This window comes from Zootermopsis nevadensis, unplaced genomic scaffold, assembly GCF_977971745.1.
Source record: "Zootermopsis nevadensis isolate Lab colony 2312 unplaced genomic scaffold, Znev_1.0 Znev_ptg000001l, whole genome shotgun sequence".
Taxonomy (NCBI): domain Eukaryota; kingdom Metazoa; phylum Arthropoda; class Insecta; order Blattodea; family Termopsidae; genus Zootermopsis; species Zootermopsis nevadensis.
The window spans coordinates 20237498-20252400 of record NW_028259133.1 but is presented as its reverse complement, the minus strand read 5'-3'; the positions used below and the strand labels follow the sequence as shown (position 1 = coordinate 20252400).

General features: G+C 39.5%; 1 protein-coding gene across 9 annotated transcripts in view; it reads left to right on the top strand.

Moving 5' to 3' along the window:
* rdgA (retinal degeneration A) overlaps positions 1–14903 on the top strand; it is a 222342-nt gene that overhangs the window by 151541 nt on the left and 55898 nt on the right. For 4 of the 9 annotated variants that reach the window (XR_015534387.1, XM_087346012.1, XM_087346017.1 and 1 more), the window contains exon 2: positions 11725–13022. The exons of the other annotated variants lie outside the window; for them this stretch is intronic. Coding sequence is in view for 3 of the 4 variants with exons in the window: in XM_087346012.1 (XP_087202138.1) it covers positions 11992–13022 (1031 nt within the window). In the remaining variant the exon portion in view is untranslated. The remainder of the gene's footprint in view (positions 1–11724; positions 13023–14903) is intronic. 9 annotated transcript variants of the gene reach the window in all.

Genomic DNA, 14903 nt, shown 5'->3' with positions numbered 1-14903 from the left:
TACAAATTATTCCGACAAGACAACCTGAAATTATTTAAAACGCAGCCTATGACAAATAATGGGTACTCGAACCCCAGATTGACAACCGTAATTCAGACGCAAATTTATTGTAGGCACATTAAGAGAAACATATAATACGAACTTTCGTACCGAGGATTCCATTTATCACTGACATTGTGCTCGCCGCAGATGGTATTTGTCCCCGGTGGTTCATTTTAATTACACTATAACGATCTTTGACCTTTCACGCATGTTTTGATGACATGCCATGAACTAATATATATATATATATATATATAAATAAGCAAAGAGGAGTACTGCGTTCCGGAATGAAATAAAATTGCAAATACCAGGCCGGTATTATTTGCTTTAAGAAGGAGATGGAAGGGTTATTTCAAATTCCAGTTTCGAACACGAATATTTTCCAAGTTATTTTGATTTTCCTTTGATATAAATTTATTGCTGACTCAGGACTCCTGCGAAGTCGACCGTACTGTGTTACACTGTTTAAGTTTTATAATTTTTTTTTTGTTTTTGTTTAAATATTCACTGCATCTGTTCAAGTGAAAGTTATAGGTTAGGATAATCACTTTGGATCACATTTTATGTCATGAATTTTTTTTTTTGAGATGTTAGGTAAAATCTCGAATGAATTAGATATATTAATGATGGAATAATACAAACCAGAATTAAATTTGTTTTAGATTTTTCCTCAAATAACATTAAAAAGTATAAAATGTCTTCATAGCATAGCAATTCTGGTAGTTTCCCCAGAACGTGTCCGATTACCGAGGTAACCATAGCAACGAAGGTAGCTTAAAACACCCACACAGCCTCTTCGGCGAGTAGAAACCCATGTCAAATGTCCGTTATCTCTGTCCGATTTTAAGAAAAATTATGCTGTACCGACAAATTTTAGGAAGTTTCCCCGATATGAAATTTAATTAAAATCTCTTCAGCCGTTATGGAGTTGTTTCACGCTTACGGACGGACAGACGTTCATAGCTGTTTTAATAGGAGCTCGGCAGGAACGCGCCAACAGATTTCTTATAAACACATACGATCTTCCGTTCATGAGTCCGTTCTATACACTTCATTTGTAAAATAATGATGACGGAGGCAGTATGACCTCTGAAACGTTGGTTAACATCGACCAGACTACACAGCGCAATAACCCAGAAGACAGAAATCTTCATACTCTGATGACGGAGGCAGTATGACCTCTGAAACGTTGGTTAACATCGACCAGACTACACAGCGCAATAACCCAGAAGACGGAAATCTTCATACTCACCGCTGTGAGAACCTCAAGTCTTACACAAAACACAATATTTGCTGTTTGTTATAGCGGAACGCGTTCTACTTATTGGACAGTTACGGGGTGGACCCTGTCGGTTCCATGCCCTCCACACGCCTTGTCTCGCGTCTGATAGGAGTGGGTAGCCACGAGGTTTGGGTTTATAGGGCTGTAAAGTGGAGAACAGCTTTGGCGTTGTAAAGGCATCCAAAACACACAGATCCCCTAACAATCCCAGAAACACACAACTTTACGCGTGTTCTAACAATACTTGTTCATCCAAACGACGTAGTTTTTATGAGTTCTCTGTACGATGCTCATAAAATGAATGTTTAATGGGAAAATCGTGTATGTCCGTTCTCATGTTACATCCCCGAAACTAGTGTGGAGGTTTGATTAAATTTTATGTTGAGAGGTTGACGTCAAAGGTATTTGGGGGCGAATTAGGTTTAATAACAACATTATAACGGCTAATTTACGTGAATATCAAATTCAGCTTTGTTAATATTTTCGTAAAATATTTCTCACTGTACAGAAAATATGTATTCTGGCTAATAAGGATAGAAAACCAAATAAACTTATTTATTGAAGACTGTAATTCCGCGTCGTGTCGTAGCTCAGACTCACGGAAAACTCTAATCGAAGTGAAATGAATGGGTGGTATCAGATTAAAATCGCTCTTTACCACTTCATTAACGTTGGAGGGGTCACAACCCCCACCCCCCACCCCCAGATACGTAAACACGCAAAAGAGGTCAGTAGTGGGTGGATTAAGGCCGGAAGTGTACCTGTCACGCCTAATGTCAAGGGTGTCGCCTCTACAGGCTTCAATTAACTATGTCTGAGTATAGGCTCCGTGCTCGTTTATATTAGCGTGATGTTGCCACACGCGTTCGTCTCAGGAACTCCAGTGGTTAGTTCCATCTAGCGTAACCAATTCCGCGCACAATTTCCATTAGGATTACTCAGATGTAATCTCAAGAGTTTCGCACCGCCGCCATGTTAGTAATTATTGATACATGAAAAAATACTTAATACAGAACGTGTAAGTAACTTTTACGACCAGTGTTGATAAGTATTTAACACGTGTAAATTCAGTTGGTTTTGAATTATTGCCATCAAACTCAAAACCAAAATAGAATTCGTGGCCGATGTGGGTTTTTTTTTTTACGTTATACAAAACATTTATACTTGCCAACAAATTTCGGTAGCAGGACTGAAAACTAACTTATTTACCTTAATGTCCGCATTCTCGTTATACTTTTGGGCTCAGAACGTTTTGCGTTACTCCGCAGATTAAGAAAGCAGTAATGAGAAAGGTCAGCCATTGTTCATATGAGGAGAAACAACTTCTGTGTGATGAATTTAGAATCTGAATAGCTTGATAGTTTTTATTTTTATATTTTTGCGAGGGTTTTTCTGATATTTATCGATCATAGTGTGATTGTGATGATTCATTACTGGATTTTAAGTGCATGTTTCTTCATATGCGTATTTTTCCTTTGTGTTTTGTTATATTTTAAACCATGATGTGAGCCTGTGGTGTTTTAAAGGCGATAGCAAATTTAATGTCAAATAATGTTAATCTTTTCAACCGCGTAATAGGTGACATGTTAATTAATATATTTTGAATAAAATAGCAGTTATTGGATAACAAAAAAAACAAACATGTATTTTGATTGTCATTTACAAGTTCAGCGTCTCCTGTTTAGTGACAAAGGGACTGATTTCATTCAAATTATCGACAGGAATTAACTTTTTTCCCCGTTGCTACCAGTAGTTGCATCGTTTCGTTAATTCGGTGATGAACCTTCGGGTTTGCTAAGCCATCTAGTTAGTTGGGCTGAAAACGAGATAAGTATCATTTTATTCCTTATCTTTTAAATAAACAAACATTTTGTGTACGGAAAAACTGTTCTAAAGATAAAATATTGAAATAAATCCACTGAAGCCAATATTTTCTATTGTGTGTTGATTTTTTCTTCATTTTGTGGACCGATGTACCAGTTCAGCGTTTTCGTGGTACTGAATGATTTTATATGACTTGACTTGCCCCGGTATTGACATGACAGTGACGGTGTTGACATCCAGTTCACACGCCATGATCGTGGCCAGGAACTCGTTCTACTGTAAAACTGCTTCTTTTTTCGCTGCAGATAACATATTCTAAACAAACCGCTGAATAATTTGTGATGCTGGTGATGTATATATTGACCCTGGTGAAATATTTGGTAACTCTATATACCACATGTTTTTTAACAGTGAATTTTGTGCTTGTGAGTGGCATGTAATTCGTACTTTAAATAAGGTTCGTTTGCCTCAATCGCGTTAGCCCGTTCTTTATATTGGTGAATCGTTGTGTTCTCTTTGCGTTACGGACTGTATTATTATTTATTATTTAGTCGCGCTAAGTCCGCAGAAGCGTTAATGAAATATAAGTTTATGCCCGGGGTTCATACGGTATACCACTGACATTTAGAACTTTTAACAGCCAATGTATTAGGAAGATCGCGCTTCTGAACACATCCACACGTCGTAAATCTGTTGGATGCAACAGAGTTGACCACATCGCTTCCTCGCGACTATCAGTGTTACTTAGGAGACCTCGGGGCAAATTACAGGTACCAAAGGCTTTCAGTCGTGATAATTAAGGGTCATACATGACGACCCTGAACGAGTCGGGGCGTATCGTGCGGACTGTAGGAATAACGCTTGTTATGCAGTTCACTCGTGACCTACTTTTCAATTACAATGGCTCTGTGCATGTGGTACGTATTTTCGCAGTCCAAATCCCCTTGTGGACGGTCGGGAGTTAATATCGCCCTCGTTGTGTGGCTCGGTATAAGCCACAAGGCATTACGAACTTTGAGCTAACGAAAACCCTAATTCACATGAGAAAGAAGTTCAGTGGGTGAGATTTCAGGTTCTCACGGCGATAGGTCTTCTGGGATGTTGCACCGTATTGTGTGATAAGATATCGACCGACGTTACAGCTTCCATCATCAGGTCGATCAATCATTTCGGTAACGTGGCTACACAGCGTTAGAACCCAGACAACCAAAGTCCGCTGCGTATGTGTGTGTGTGTGTCCCCTAAAGTGGCTACTCAACGTGGTCCCGTCCTTTGTTCTGTTTGTCAATTCACGATGCAAGATTTCCGGGCGTCAGATATCTGGAAAATACGAGGCGCGTCCCAAAAGTAAGTTTCCCTGGGGCCGTTTACAGAAACAAAACACAATTTCATGGAAATATTTATTGAAACAGATACAGCAAGTGTCCAGCTATTTTTCAACATATTCGCCACCGGAATTGAGAGATTTGTCATACCGTGGGACCAACTTTTGAATACCTGTGTCGTAGAAGTCTGCCGCCTGGGATTGGAACCACTGTGTGACAACCATCTCCGCCTCTCTGTCATTCTCAAAACGCTGACGCTGACCGGACAGGAATTTCTTGAGGTGTAGGAAAAGATGGAAATCACTGGGAGCGAGGTCCGGGCTGTAGGGTGAATGATTAAACACCTCCCAGCTGAACTCCTGCAGGAGACTTGCTGTCCATCGAGCCGTGTGCGGCCTAGCGTTATCACTGACCGCACTTCACAGTCGGCGGGAGCTGGAATAAGAACCTTCATCTTCAACAGCTGCAACGATGCTACTGTGAGAACGCGGGAAGTACCGTTAGTGCATGCGCCATGCTACGTCATTGCTCTATCACGTACGCACAGTCGCTTCGCTCAATATAAGGTTTGCTAGCTGTGGGACGAGTGGGAAACTTACTTTTGGGACGCGCCTCGTAGATAAAGTGAACTTTTTCCGTGGCTGTTCAACGTCGTCTTGTTGCGCAGTCCACATTGCCAAGTGCAGCTTAGAGGAATCTTGCAATATTAATAAATTGTCCTTTAATAATGACAAGGAAATCTAAAGAAGTAAACACACACGCTTATAAATATCCCATAAGGGTCAAAACCCCTTAACATCGTTACCATGGCAACAGTTACAATAACACACGTACATTCATGAATATTATCCCATAAGGTCGAAAATCACTTTACGTTAAATGATCATCGGCCAAGAGTTTCTAAAATTCAGCTAGTGTCATCGAACTCTTGAACTCAAGTGATCTGGCGTAGTACAGAGACTCTAACTCAGATCGCCTTGGGTCAGCATCTCTCATAAAATGTTAGCTCCCAATCTGATAAATATTTACTACGTTTTTTTTTTTTTGACAGTATATTTTTATTCGTACAGATACTGCAAACAACACGATATATTCCATACATTTTAAGTTCATTTTTACCTGTCTTACATTTGATGTAGCTTTATATGAAGTAGCTATGCGAACACTCTGAAAAGCTAGTTTGTATGCGATAAATGTTCCGTGCGTACCTGCCCTGAATCATACACCGTTCCACAGGGACAGTTTACTGCATTTTGCATCGCCTGAAAGAGCTGTGCTTGGGTGGTATTGATACAGGGGACATTTATTCATGAATAATTCAGGTCACAGAGAAAAAGTGGATACACGTTCCCGTAAACACGCACCACTTTGAATTGTGAGACTTGAAATATAAATTATTCTACATTTTTATGTGGGTTCTTACGTCATCAGTTGAATAATGAAACGCGGAAATTATTAAGTCAATCTGTGGACGTGCAGTGCAGAGATTATAAGAATTTCAAATAAGGGCTCCCTTAAATTCTAAAATTCATAAATTCCGAAGCATTTTCTGTTTTATCCTTCCGTTGTTTTGACTACTTTTATACAGATAGATAGGTGATTATATTTTCGTTTACAATACCCCCCTTAATCTATTATCTACTGTCAGTATAATAGCCAGTGTCCGTCACGTTTGAATGTACGAGTACGCCGTTTGTACGATGCGGAGAAAATCAGAATTAGAAGTTCTGACGGTGGCTACTCAGGGTAGCAAGAAATGCAGACGAGGCTATGGCTTCCCGACCAATACCCGGTGCACACCTCTTGTCCCATCCATGCGCGCTACATTCCCCGCCCATCTCATTCTTCTAGACTTAATCACCCTGACAATATTTCTCCATGCCCCATCGTCTTCTCTCCTGGGCTCAAATATGATAACATGAGAACAGAATAATTTGTAGAATGCACTTAAAATTTCTGTGGTGGTAGCTGACGACAACATTTAAATAATCGCTGAGAGTGAAGAATGTCAGAGAACACAGTGCGATTATAATGAAAGAAGAATTGCCCGAATTTATAACTTGTGTTGGGCAAGGCCGTGGTCTAGGCAACACGGAGTTTTCCTCCGGGGGCTTCCCCGGTTTCTCCGTGGCATCCCAACAATTACTCCATTCACACACAGAAGAAGGCAATGGCAAACCACTTCTGGATCATCTGCCAAGAACGTATATGAACAGGTCCCAGTCCGAGAAAAGGATGGAAGGATCCTGTTCATATGGACCTGTCGTCAGACAGAACACTAAGTAAAGTACATTACTTTAATATAAATTGAGTGTGATATTATTAAAATAGATTGACCATTGATACGCTGAATTGAACGTCGTGCAGTAGACAGACAAGGGCTTGACACTGATGCATATCGCCCCCTGAGTACATATTCGCATGTCTGGTACATCGCCGTGTGGGCTTTGAACTACGCACGAAACATTTTCGGTCGTGTTTCATCTACATTACACACGCATTTAAGTGATATCTGTACAGGTGTTTAACTTCGCCGTGCCTCTTCGGCAACTTCTCTAACACTGCTGTAAGGCATGTAATCCGGACCACAGTTTCAAGTCTATCACAATAGTTAACAAATAACTTAAGCAGTTTTATGTATTTTATTAGTGACTTGTTTAACGACGCTGTTGGTAGCTCATACTGTGTAGCTTTGTGATTGATGGACAGTCATATGAAACGGCCTTGGCTTAGTTTAAGTATTATCCCAGAATTTGCCTTAATTTGCATTTCATGATAAGCTGATAGTATTCTACGCTGTTAGTCAAGAAATTTCCCGATTTTTATGGAACCGGAACGTTCATTTACGCGTTCACAAGAGCGGAATACCGGTCCCTATCCTGAGCCAGATGAATCCAATCCACACCCTCCAGACTTATCTAAGATTCATTTTAATATTATCTTCCCATCTACGCCTAGGCCTCAGAGCGGTCTCATTTCAGACAGTTTGTTATCTCCCTCTTAGGAACCTGACTCCAATTTGTTGTAGACTTATGCCTTTATTATACAGACGGTGAATAATGACGAAAGAAATATGCTCAGGTTTTTTTTTAATTTGTGACATTTGTGCAGATTAATTAAATAGATAAGTCATGAGATAAAAGAAGAGAGATTACAATGACGATAACTTGTTCTAAGCAAGGAGTAGGTTACGCTTCGTAACTTAAGTCCGCAGGCCATATTTCTTCGTGTACTTTCTTTGTTGTTGTTACAGGAATGAATTAGTTATATTGTGTAGTAGGAGATGTTGATCCTTCACGGAAACTTTGGCATAAAAATTAGATTTCTCATGTTCTATAAGCTAATTGAGAAAACTGGCGACAATAAACATAAAGTTTTTTGAAATTCTTGTCGCTTAGTCTCTAAGATAGAATTGGTCTATGACTGAGTGTTTTTTTTTTAAAAAGAACCCATACTATAAAAACCAACAGAAAGGAATCTAATTTATTAGTGTCTTACAGTTGGCAGAACAAAATTATAATCGGATTAAAATTGTTTTTTCTGTTGAGAAACCTTGAAATGAGTTCCTCTTTATTTCGTATTTGTTTACGTTTCATTTTACGCTCAGTCTGTATTTTCTTGTCTGCTAAAGAGTTCACAGAATTTATATTCAGTAATGTTGAAAGATAGCCACGGTGGTCTAGCGGTTAGAACGCTCGCCTTGTAATCCTGGGGGTCTCGGGTTCGATTCCCGGCGGTGCCCGAATTTATAACTTGTGTTGGGCAAGGCCGTGGTCTAGGCAACACGGAGTTTTTCTCCGTGGCATCCCAACAATTACTCCATTCACACACAGAAGAAGGCAATGGCAAACCACTTCTGGATCATCTGCCAAGAACGTATATGAACAGGTCCCAGTCCGAGAAAAGGATGGAAGGATCCTGTTCATATGGACCTGTCTTCAGACAGAACACTAAATAAATAAAAATGTTGAAAGCACAGTGGTAAGTATATGTACCACCTGCTTTAATATTCACTAACTTTTTATTTTTCATACAGTGTATTTATGTGTTTCGTTTTTTTATGATTTTCAGCTATTATTTCCTTTAACAGCGTTAACCAGTTGATCTTTGTAATTGTGAAATGTTGTGTTTTCTTTGCGGTACGGACTGAATTCTTAAATATTATTTAGGAACCGAATTCATAACTGGCATCTTCATGGTCCTTCTGTAGCTTTATCTCTCAGTTTGTCCTGTAACATCGAGAAAGAATTGAAATGTATGCGTTTTTAGACATGTACGTACTCAGTTGGAGAACATATCTTTTTTATAATTTTATATTTGCCTTTTTACGTGTCACCATATTTGTCTGTAACAAAAATCCACACGGTCGGTGACCAATTGTAACATGAAATACTACACTGTGCACGCACGCACAAGCTGTTTGTCGTGTTTCCTCACGATATATTCTATAACATATCAGGGTACAGGTATTCAGTCAGGAACAATTCTTGAGGACAATCTGTAAGTTTTCTCAGCTTGAAGAAGGAACTTTAAAGATGGTTTTAAGACTCTGCGAAGATGAGGTTAAAATATTTTAATATTTTTGCCACATTAAAGTATGTATTTAGTGTCGCGTTGATATTATAGAGGTTAAAGATGGCTGTCTTCACCATTACGAAGCTCGACTGGTCAACGCTGTTCAGGTAATTATACGAAACACACAAATGCAAAATTCAAAGATTCTGATTGTTTAAGTAGGTGGTACATATAGTTACAATTTGGCTTTAGAGGGTGAAGAAGGCTTTTGTAGGAAACTGTCCTGACATGATGCTTGAAGGTACTGTTTACTAGTAGGAACTGAGGAAAGGATGGCTTCCGGTTAAGATTCGAGAAAATGTAATCCCGAATATGAAAAATTTGGGTGTCCGTAATTGTTGATAGATAATTGATTCTTGCGTTATTTTAACTTTTTACAACTGACTTATGTAGCGTTGATTTTTGGTGTGAACGAATTGCAGGACCTAAAGAGTACGTTGCAGGAGTGCTAACCATGCATCTGCGAATTTAGGAAATGTCACTTTTTACATTTCCGTTTGTGTTGCCCGATTGTGAAACTGCTTGCCCGAAGATCAGTTTCACGCAAGGACTGATTTCGCAGTAGCGTAGGTTACTCGTGTCAAGAACTTCACAGCAATACGATGAAGGCATGCACGGGTTGGAGGACGGAATGGTGAATTTCACATATCGAATTCCTTTTGATTCACGAGAGCAAGAGAACACAAGATCACCTTCGCCCACATCCTATATTGAAAGCGCCCTCCAATGCGATGGAATGGAATCGAAGTGAAGAGATGTTGAAAATGGTTAGGGAATTAAAGGAGAAAAACTTCTGGGATACTGACGGACGAAAGACGATGAGTTTCCCCTAACATACATTTGACCTCGGATATATATTTATAAATGATTATGGTTAAGCCTGCATACACTGTTCGAAGTTTGTCGTCCACCAGTGCCCTAACTAACTAATTAACTAATCCCATTTATATTTGTTTAATCTTGTCAGTCTAATCACAATAAAATTCCTATTAAATATTAAAATATTACCATAATTAACATTTAAATATTTAAAATATATCAAATGATGCTCTCTATCGAAATGTTCGATTTACATTAGATCATCACTCCTTTACACGACATGTTTCGGTTCTAAAAGAACCATCTTCAGGTGTATAAAATATAAACTTAAATATAATTTTTTAAATGCAACTTTTAGTCAGCAGATTGAGACGCTAATCGTCGCTGAGGCAGTCAAGAAATGTCTCGCCTTTTATTGAATTAATTTCTAGCCCTAATACGCTGTTCACGATAAATTGTATTATTTGTTCTTGCTGATACACTAAGTAAGTCTTACAAGACGTCTCTTCCGTTCAGGTTTCCCGACTAAAATGTTGTAAGCATTTCTCTGTTCCCCATGCATGCAACGTGTTCTGCTTGTCTTTGCTTTACGAACTGTTATCGTCTGTTTTTTTTTGTAATTTGTTTGTGATCGGGTTAGCCATTTTCAGACTTCCTAAAATGTCACTCGAGAGCTTAAGGTAGCGTCTGTTTCGCTGTCATTAATTCGTCCATTTTCGCGGTGATTGTAGTCTCTTGATTAGATTTGTTATGAAACATCGATGTAAATTCTGCTGTAATACAGATTTTCCTTGGATTTGGACAAACTCATGTTACAAACAACACTGTAATCAGAAATTGAAAAATACCTTCGTTCAGAGTGCCCAATAAAACCATCGTAAACGTGAGGAGGAGACGAGCTATTTCTCGCACAGCCTTCCACATCCTGCTCGCTTGGTATTCATTACTTGTCTGCTTCATTTGAACTTCACGAGATATATGATGTAATTCCTAAAATAGAGAATAAATCTTTTTAAGTGCCTAAGACTTTATCTCCGCGTTCCTTTTTTATAATTTGTTTCTCTTTGTGTTTAAGAGGAGATACGAACAAATATCGCGTGTTTCTGGATTTGTTTTAAAATATTCCAAATCCTATTTTATGCAGAAAATATTTTGAAACTAGTCTATGGAGCCGAGGATGACTAGAAATTGACCCGAATTTTTATAGGCGTTTGCTGTCTCCATCGTCAGATTTCTCACATCTTCGTGGGTATTTATTCCCGTTGCGTCTGACATCTTAGGTTTTATTATCCCGACAATTTTTTTGTGAAGAACAGGAGTTCGAAACTTTAGAGCAACAGTGGGCCAACTCACGAATTAGGAAATCCTGTAATAACGAGAGAAATATTTTTGTACAGAGGCTTGTGGTTTGTTGTGTTTCAGAATTTTACAAAGCGGAATTAGATCAGCATTGTTTAATTTTATATCCGTTTAATATCAGTTTTAATAAAAAGTGCGCGTTAGCTCAATGTTGCTCCCAGGTCAAGTGAACGTTCCACTCGTGCAGATATCGACCGGCAGAGATCGATTATCAAATATTGACGCATGTAGCTCTTCCGGTGTTAAGGAATACTGATAGTGTTATCTGTGCAGTCTCCGAATTGCCGTTCTCCGACAGTCTTCGTGTTTATCTGCGTCAAGCCAGTTGTCGTATTTTTACCATGGTACTTCATCGTGTGCCACAGAGATCTGCACTTAATGAAGTTTACTTTCCGGTAAAAACATTGACACTTACAGGACCCGGAAACACAAACTTGAAATCTGTATTAAAACTGTTGGAAGTTTTTGTGTCACTGCATGAACTATTGTTAATTACAGTGTCGATTTCATGAATCTCACCAACACAGCACCGTCATCATCATCATCATCATCATCAGACGCGGGAGGGGAAGAGGAGGATGATGATGGGTACCTCCACGTCACTTCCGCCTTCACGACAGCCAGAGACGCATCGTCCAGGAACTCAGTTCGACACCGGAAACCCCTTACCCTGGGGCCAACAGGTATTTTTTGGTCCGGCACGCATCTGGGACAACTCTTATCATCACAACACACACTAACGTCTCCAGTAAGTGTTTTTGCACTATGCAAAGACTCCGGACCACATTCAAACGGTCGCGTACTCCAACTGGGGCCGAGATGAAGACTCAGAGCAGTTTAGAAGTTCCCAAACAGGTTCGGTCAGCTTCCTTCGATGAGATCCAGTTGGAAGCTAAACGTAATCAACAGATGACAGAAGACAAGGACTTTGGACCAGGGGGAGGCGTCAGCGGGTTCCTTAAAGTCCCTGAGTTTCTTAATCAGCGTTCTAAGAGTTTTGATTCCGGTGGTTCTGAAGATTCTACAATGTACCTTGAAGTTCCAAGGAGGTTTCAGCGACGGAGGTCTTCAAGTGACAAGATGCCTGCAACCTGCTTCCACTGCAGTTGTGTTGAAGAATTCTCGAGGCTTCGGGCTGTAGCCCGAGCCGACGAACTGGCACAAAATCATCAAAGCCAGACGAGATCATCAAGTTACAGTGATACTTCTTCCAGTGACTGGGACGATGATGACGAAATGGGATCTAAGGACGGTAGTTTCGAAGTGAACAACCCGAACACACAGTGTAGCATTCGAGTGACTCTTTCGCCCATTTCGCCGGGCTCCGCTTCGTTAGAATGCCCTCCTCCTGGCGAGGAAGGTGTTCCAGGGTCACCCGCTACAAGGCGGCGTTCCATAACGTCGCCGAAACTCGCAAGACAGGAAGCATTCTTTGTCGTCGAACCCGGAACTAATTCGTTAGAAAACATCTCTGATGTTACTTCTGAAGGAAGTGGCGTGGTCAGTGGCGGTAGTGTCGGAAGTTGCGTTGAAGGTGGCGTGGGGTTGATTGTAGGCGACTTCTACCTCAAAGTTCCTGAGCTCAAGAGAGACCGAGCTGCATCCGTGGACTCCTGTTTTACCAAAGTGTCTTCTAACAATAAGACCGAGGAATTGGACCAAGTGTTGACCCTTCAGGTCCCACAAGTTGCCCTTCGTTCCCGATCGGTTGACATCGTCCTGCCTACAGATGAACAAGCGAGGTACAAGGCCCTTGCAATGGCCAATACGTCACCGTATGGACCAGCTGTTAAGGGGTATGTAACTGACGTTTGTTATGACTGTCAGATCGTTAATTCAGTCTGGGTCAACAAATGGTACGTATTCAGGTTTATAGTGCATGATTTCTTTCTCGTGAGTTTTACTCCATATGGTTTATTGCATTTACTAAGTTACGTAGATGAACAAGGCTTGGAAAATACGATTACTCGCTCGCCTGATCGAATTTGGAAATTCGCGGTAGTCGTTTATATAAACGGATTTTGTTTTGAAATTTCGACTTTTTTTTTTTTAATTGTTGATATTTTCGCAATGGATTTCCAGCTGTTTCTGTCACGTAAACTGGACAAAGAGTGTAGCGATGTAATTTAAACACGTAACTTAAGGACAATCTAAAAATTGTCAGTGGAACCACGACTCCGGAGAATTTGACGTAAATACGTCTATACGGAAAGGAAGTTTATATATTGGCTTTATTCTAAATATTTCCTTTATACATGCTTTACAATTGAGTAAAGTTTGATTAAGACTTTGCTTATTTAACTTGAATTAGTTACGCTTAAGATGGGTCTGTGGTAGATGAATGTAATGTAAAGTAATGTAATGTAATGAATTTGTAATGTAAGGTAAGGTAATGTAACGTTTCCTAGGTAACAACGATGCTGAGTAAACAGATGAGGTTTCCTAGGCAACATAACAATGAAGTTACACTTTTTCGTAACACTTTTTTGGCGAATGACCCTTCCTCATAGACGTATTTACGTCAAAAAGAATTTTTATGCTTTGAAATATAATCTCAGTTGTTTTTATGTGGAGATCTAACTTAACTTTCATCTCGACAATGAAAAATATAATAATCTACCTTAACTACGAGGCAATACAGATTGATAAAAATAACAGCGTATTGTCTTCCGAGCCTTGGGATTCACGATGAATTTTAAGTTCTGCAATGACTTGGCGTTATTTTTCAAGCCTTGTATGTCAGTGGAATAATACCTCATAACTTAATCATGAATGTTGTTTTAACTACTTATTAAGTCATATTAACGTGACCTTCAGTGCTATAAAAGTAAGTCTATAATTTAAAGAAGAAAGCGAATGTAAACTATTTTTTCAGTACAAAAATTGACGTATTATTAAGGCCGTGGTTGGTTTTAATGAAAGGCGGGTGGAATTTGTCAGCCTCTGTCATTTCCACTTTGCATTTCGCAGAAACTCTTTCGTTTTACATGTGAGAGAATTTATTTTTGTTCCTGATGTATGAAACACTCTAAGCGATCAATACAAAATAATTTATAACATTGTGACCGTATCTGTGTACAGAACACATGATATTACATAGTTTACATATTGATTTATTGATGCTGGTAGACACGGGTTAATCACACAAAGTGCATTGCTTTAATGAGGGGCGATGAGATGGGCTGGACGTGTAAAACCATGGCGGAGACCTTGGAATAGATTGAAAGGTTGGTAATACAATTGACCTTTGAGAAACAGATTTTGAAGTTGTGGACTGGACTCTTAGACGAGCGTCTCAATGTAAGTTTTAGAGCGTTTGTATTCTTGTGTCGTATCTGAATTCCCCGCCTTTTAAGTAACCAGAAGGTTCATTACCGTGTTGACAAAAGCCCGGCAACCAGATTAATCCAGTGTCGTCACACTGTATTTGAGATGCATTTTAACATTGTACCCCATTTGAGCCTGTGTTGTGCCGTGGAATATCCAAGTCTGAGGCCCACCGATTATAGGATACTAAATATAATTCATAAACAATTGGTATAAGAATAATATTTCTATTATAAATTCTAAGACTCTTGGGGCCCCGTGTGCAGATAGCCTTAAAATACGCCACCAGCTGGTTTGGCTTATATAAATATACCAACATAATATTATTACTAATAAATTATTTATCAGAC